The sequence below is a fragment of the Procambarus clarkii genome, chromosome 69, assembly GCF_040958095.1.
Source record: "Procambarus clarkii isolate CNS0578487 chromosome 69, FALCON_Pclarkii_2.0, whole genome shotgun sequence".
Classification (NCBI taxonomy): Eukaryota; Metazoa; Arthropoda; class Malacostraca; order Decapoda; family Cambaridae; genus Procambarus; species Procambarus clarkii.
In genome coordinates, this window is record NC_091218.1 from 12,283,059 (window position 1) to 12,288,058 (window position 5,000).

A 5,000-nucleotide genomic window follows, 5' to 3' on the forward strand; every position below is an offset into this window, starting at 1 on the left:
ATGGGTTTATTATAATATTTATATACGATATTTGATATTTCATCAGCCGCCAGGATTTGACGTGAAAATAAAAAAAAATTCAATTCACATCAAATTAAAAAAAAAAACATGCCAATTCTTTCCCTTTAAGGCATTTCTTGTTAATATAATATACGTACATCTTTATAACACAGAATGCCGTGTCGCTCAATCAAAATTAGCGGAGAATCGAGTTTGAATATTTTTTTTTATAATTATGGCGGAAATACATTGTTGACTTTTGGCAAGAGGGAACGCGAGGCTCTCACGCCTGGCTAGTGTCAGTGGTGCCTGAGACGTGGGGACGGGTGCACGCGCGTCGCTCTCTGGCTCTCCCGCTCGTGACTACTTGAAGTCCAAGTTTCCGCGTCCCATCTATCGAGTTCGTGAGACGATTTATGAACATTTGTGTCTTAATATATATATATATTAGTGTATGTGATAAGCATTTTTTGGCATGACAAGTGTGAGCGAGGCTAAGAGACTGGCTTTAATCTTGAGGATATGTAGCTTTAAATCATCAGCAAGTCTCAAGGAGCCTGAAACCTCTCCTGGGATGGCGACGTAATCTTGCGAAGGTGCGGAACAAACCTGTTGTTTCACGTATGTAAACAGTCCGCAAGTTGGTCGTTTAGTAAGTCCAAAGAACAGTTTCGAACAGTCGTTTAGAACGGTCGTTTTTAGAACGGTCGTTTAGAAGAGCTTGGTACCAACACGTGAAGAAATGTGTGCTTGGCATGATGACTTTTGACAATATTTTGGTGTCGTTAACTCTGAAAATGAATCATACCCACGGGCGGGTACGCGGCCACCCACGGGGCGGGTACGCGGCCACCCACGGGGCGGGTACGCGGCCACCCACGGGGCGGGTACGCGGCCACCCACGGGGCGGGTACGCGGCCACCCACGGGGCGGGTACGCGGCCACCCACGGGGCGGGTACGCGGCCACCCACGGGGCGGGTACGCGGCCACCCACGGGGCGGGTACGCGGCCACCCACGGGGCGGGTACGCGGCCACCCACGGGGCGGGTACGCGGCCACCCACGGGGCGGGTACGCGGCCACCCACGGGGCGGGTACGCGGCCACCCACGGGGCGGGTACGCGGCCACCCACGGGGCGGGTACGCGGCCACCCACGGGGCGGGTACGCGGCCACCCACGGGGCGGGTACGCGGCCACCCACGGGGCGGGTACGCGGCCACCCACGGGCGGGTACGCGGCCACCCACGGGGCGGGTACGCGGCCACCCACGGGGCGGGTACGCGGCCACCCACGGGGCGGGTACGCGGCCACCCACGGGGCGGGTACGCGGCCACCCACGGGGCGGGTACACAGTGTTGATCAGTAAGCTGGTAAATGGTCAATATACATATACATATTGTGGATTAATATACACTTATTCACCTAACTGGCAAAATCAGAGAATTATTTAATTTCTCAAGTGTCTAATTTAGTGCCTGTCACGCTGGTCTCCAGGTGTGTCACGCTGGTCTCCAGGTGTGTCACGCTGGTCTCCAGGTGTGTCACGCTGGTCTCCGGGTGTGTCACGCTGGTCTCCGGGTGTGTCACGCTGGTCTCCGGGTGTGTCACGCTGGTCTCCGGGTGTGTCACGCTGGTCTCCGGGTGTGTCACGCTGGTCTCCGGGTGTGTCACGCTGGTCTCCGGGTGTGTCACGCTGGTCTCCGGGTGTGTCACGATGGTCTCCAGGTGTGTGTCACGCTGGTCTCCAGGTGTGTGAGTGTCACGCTGGTCACCAGGTGTGAGTGTCACGCTGGTCACCAGGTGTGTGAGCGTGTGACCAGCGTGACACTCACACACCTGGCGACCAGCGTGACACTCACACACCTGGCGACCAGCGTGACACTCACACACCTGGCGACCAGCGTGACACTCACACACCTGGCGACCAGCGTGACACACACACACCTGGCGACCAGCGTGACACTCACACACCTGGCGACCAGCGTGACACTCACACACCTGGCGACCAGCGTGACACTCACACACCTGGCGACCAGCGTGACACTCACACACCTGGCGACCAGCGTGACACTCACACACCTGGCGACCAGCGTGACACTCACACACCTGGCGACCAGCGTGACACTCACACACCTGGCGACCAGCGTGACACTCACACACCTGGCGACCAGCGTGACACTCACACACCTGGCGACCAGCGTGACACTCACACACCTGGCGACCAGCGTGACACTCACACACCTGGCGACCAGCGTGACACTCACACACCTGGCGACCAGCGTGACACTCACACACCTGGCGACCAGCGTGACACTCACACACCTGGCGACCAGCGTGACACTCACACACCTGGCGACCAGCGTGACACTCACACACCTGGCGACCAGCGTGACACTCACACACCTGGCGACCAGCGTGACACTCACACACCTGGCGACCAGCGTGACACTCACACACCTGGCGACCAGCGGGACACTCACACACCTGGCGACCAGCGGGACACTCACACACCTGGCGACCAGCGTGACACTCACGCTGAGTGTCACGCTGGTCGCCAGGTGTGCGAGTGTCACGCTGGTCGCCAGGTGTGCGAGTGTCACGCTGGTCGCCAGGTGTGCGAGTGTCACGCTGGTCGCCAGGTGTGCGAGTGTCACGCTGGTCGCCAGGTGTGCGAGTGTCACGCTGGTCGCCAGGTGTGCGAGTGTCACGCTGGTCGCCAGGTGTGCGAGTGTCAAGCTGGTCGCCAGGTGTGCGAGTGTCAAGCTGGTCGCCAGGTGTGCGAGTGTCAAGCTGGTCGCCAGGTGTGCGAGTGTCACGCTGGTCGCCAGGTGTGCGAGTGTCACGCTGGTCGCCAGGTGTGCGAGTGTCACGCTGGTCGCCAGGTGTGCGAGTGTCACGCTGGTCGCCAGGTGTGCGAGTGTCACGCTGGTCGCCAGGTGTGCGAGTGTCACGCTGGTCGCCAGGTGTGCGAGTGTCACGCTGGTCGCCAGGTGTGCGAGTGTCACGCTGGTCGCCAGGTGTGCGAGTGTCACGCTGGTCGCCAGGTGTGCGAGTGTCACGCTGGTCGCCAGGTGTGCGAGTGTCACGCTGGTCGCCAGGTGTGCGAGTGTCACGCTGGTCGCCAGGTGTGTGCGAGTGTCACGCTGGTCGCCAGGTGTGTGCGAGTGTCACGCTGGTCGCCAGGTGTGTGCGAGTGTCACGCTGGTCGCCAGGTGTGTGCGAGTGTCACGCTGGTCGCCAGGTGTGTGCGAGTGTCACGCTGGTCGCCAGGTGTGTGCGAGTGTCACGCTGGTCGCCAGGTGTGTGCGAGTGTCACGCTGGTCGCCAGGTGTGTGCGAGTGTCACGCTGGTCGCCAGGTGTGTGCGAGTGTCACGCTGGTCGCCAGGTGTGTGTGTGTGTCACGCTGGTCGCCAGGTGTGTGTGTGTGTCACGCTGGTCGCCAGGTGTGTGTGTGTGTCACGCTGGTCGCCAGGTGTGTGTGTGTGTCACGCTGGTCGCCAGGTGTGTGAGTGTCACGCTGCGTGAGCATAATATCCGGCCTGTAGACCCAGGACAAACACACACCTGTGCACACACACCTGTTTTTTACACCTGACTTTGACACATAATTTCGTCACTGATGATTTCCCAGGTGTATGAAACAGGTTTTACGTCTGTTTGTGTTTTAAGTGTTTTATGGCGGCCTTGTCGAGTGTTGAAAAGGTCTTTGTTACCAGCGAAGGTTTGCACAAGACAGGTGTGTCAAGGCTGGTGTGTGTGTGTGTGTGTGTCAAGGCTGGTGTGTGTGTGTGTGTGTGTCAAGGCTGTGTGTGTGTGTGTGTGTGTGTGTCAAGGCTGGTGTGTGTGTGTGTGTGTGTGTCACGGCTGGTGTGTGTGTGTGGCAACACCTGAGGCTGGTGTGTGTGTGTGTCAAGGCTGGTGTGTGTGTGGCAACACCTGAGGCTGGTGTGTGTGTGTGTCAAGGCTGGTGTGTGTGTGGCAACACCTGAGGCTGGTGTGTGTGTGTGTGTCAAGGCTGGTGTGTGTGTGGCAGCACCTGAGGCTGGTGTGTGTGTGGCAGCACCTGAGGCTGGTGTGTGTGTGTGTGTGTGTGTGTGTGTGTGTGTGTGTGTGTGTGTGTGTGGGAACACCTGAGGTTGGTGTGTGTGTGTGTGTGTGTGTGTGTGTGTCAAGGCTGATGTTTCTCAAGACATAATAATGTGTGTCAATTAAATACATTTTCCTCAGTACGTACAGCTAAGCTGACAGACATCAGATCAGTCTTCATGAACGCAATAAAAAATACTTTTTAACACTACAATATATACAACATACATCAGACCAGTGTTGGAATATGCAGCGCCACAAAACCATGATGGGAACGTGTTTGTTAAACAACTGGTATACAATTGAGGGGTACTGAGCTTCCGGTGTAACATCTGATTTTCTCTATCTACTCTGTGATTGTGAGAAAGTAAAGTAAGGAAGGAAGGAGGTGATTAGGCGGGCAACCCGTTCTCGCAAATTTAATAAGTCAATATTGACTTATTAAGCATGTGCATAGGTGACATACTTAACATAATAGTTTCCCTTGAAAAGCTTCATAGAAAACACCGACCTTACCTAACCTTCTTAGTATGTTAAGATAAGCATCTTATTGCTTCGTAATTACAATTATTACCTAACCTATACCTATAATAGGTTAAGTAACAATTGTAATTACGAAGCTATAAGATGCTTATTTTAACATAATAAGTAGGTTAGGATTTGGGAATAATAATGTCGGACGACCTAACGTTTAAGGAGCATAACCAAGCAAATATTGCGACAGCCAGAAAAATGATAGGATGGATTACGAGAACTTTCAAATCCAGGGATCCCATCACAATGGTTGTACTCTTCAAGGCACTTGTGTTGTCCCGTCTTGAGTACTGCTCAGTACTCACTTCCCCCTTCAGAGCAGGAGAGATTGCTGAAATAGAGGGAATACAGAGAACATATACGGCACGCATAGACGCA

The 5,000-nt window shown here is 55.4% G+C and overlaps 2 protein-coding genes across 6 annotated transcripts in view; one reads left to right on the forward strand and one right to left on the reverse strand.

Moving 5' to 3' along the window:
- The window catches only part of LOC138355837 (putative uncharacterized protein DDB_G0281733), a 14,105-nt gene extending 9,836 nt beyond the window's left edge, over positions 1-4,269 (reverse strand). The window contains exons 1-2 of the mRNA XM_069311373.1: positions 4,219-4,269; positions 2,513-3,115 (exon numbers count right to left, since the gene is read on the reverse strand). Coding sequence (XP_069167474.1) covers positions 2,513-3,115; positions 4,219-4,269 — 654 coding nt within the window. The remainder of the gene's footprint in view (positions 1-2,512; positions 3,116-4,218) is intronic.
- The window catches only part of LOC123772234 (uncharacterized), a 325,414-nt gene that overhangs the window by 14,837 nt on the left and 305,577 nt on the right, over positions 1-5,000 (forward strand). The window contains exon 1 of one of the 5 annotated variants that reach the window (XM_069311036.1): positions 288-400. The exons of 1 other annotated variant lie outside the window; for it this stretch is intronic. The gene's annotated coding sequence lies outside the window, so the exon portion shown is untranslated. Of the gene's footprint in view, positions 1-287; positions 622-5,000 lie in introns of those variants that run through there. 3 more of the 5 variants (XM_045765315.2, XM_069311037.1, XM_069311038.1) reach the window with 3 other exon arrangements.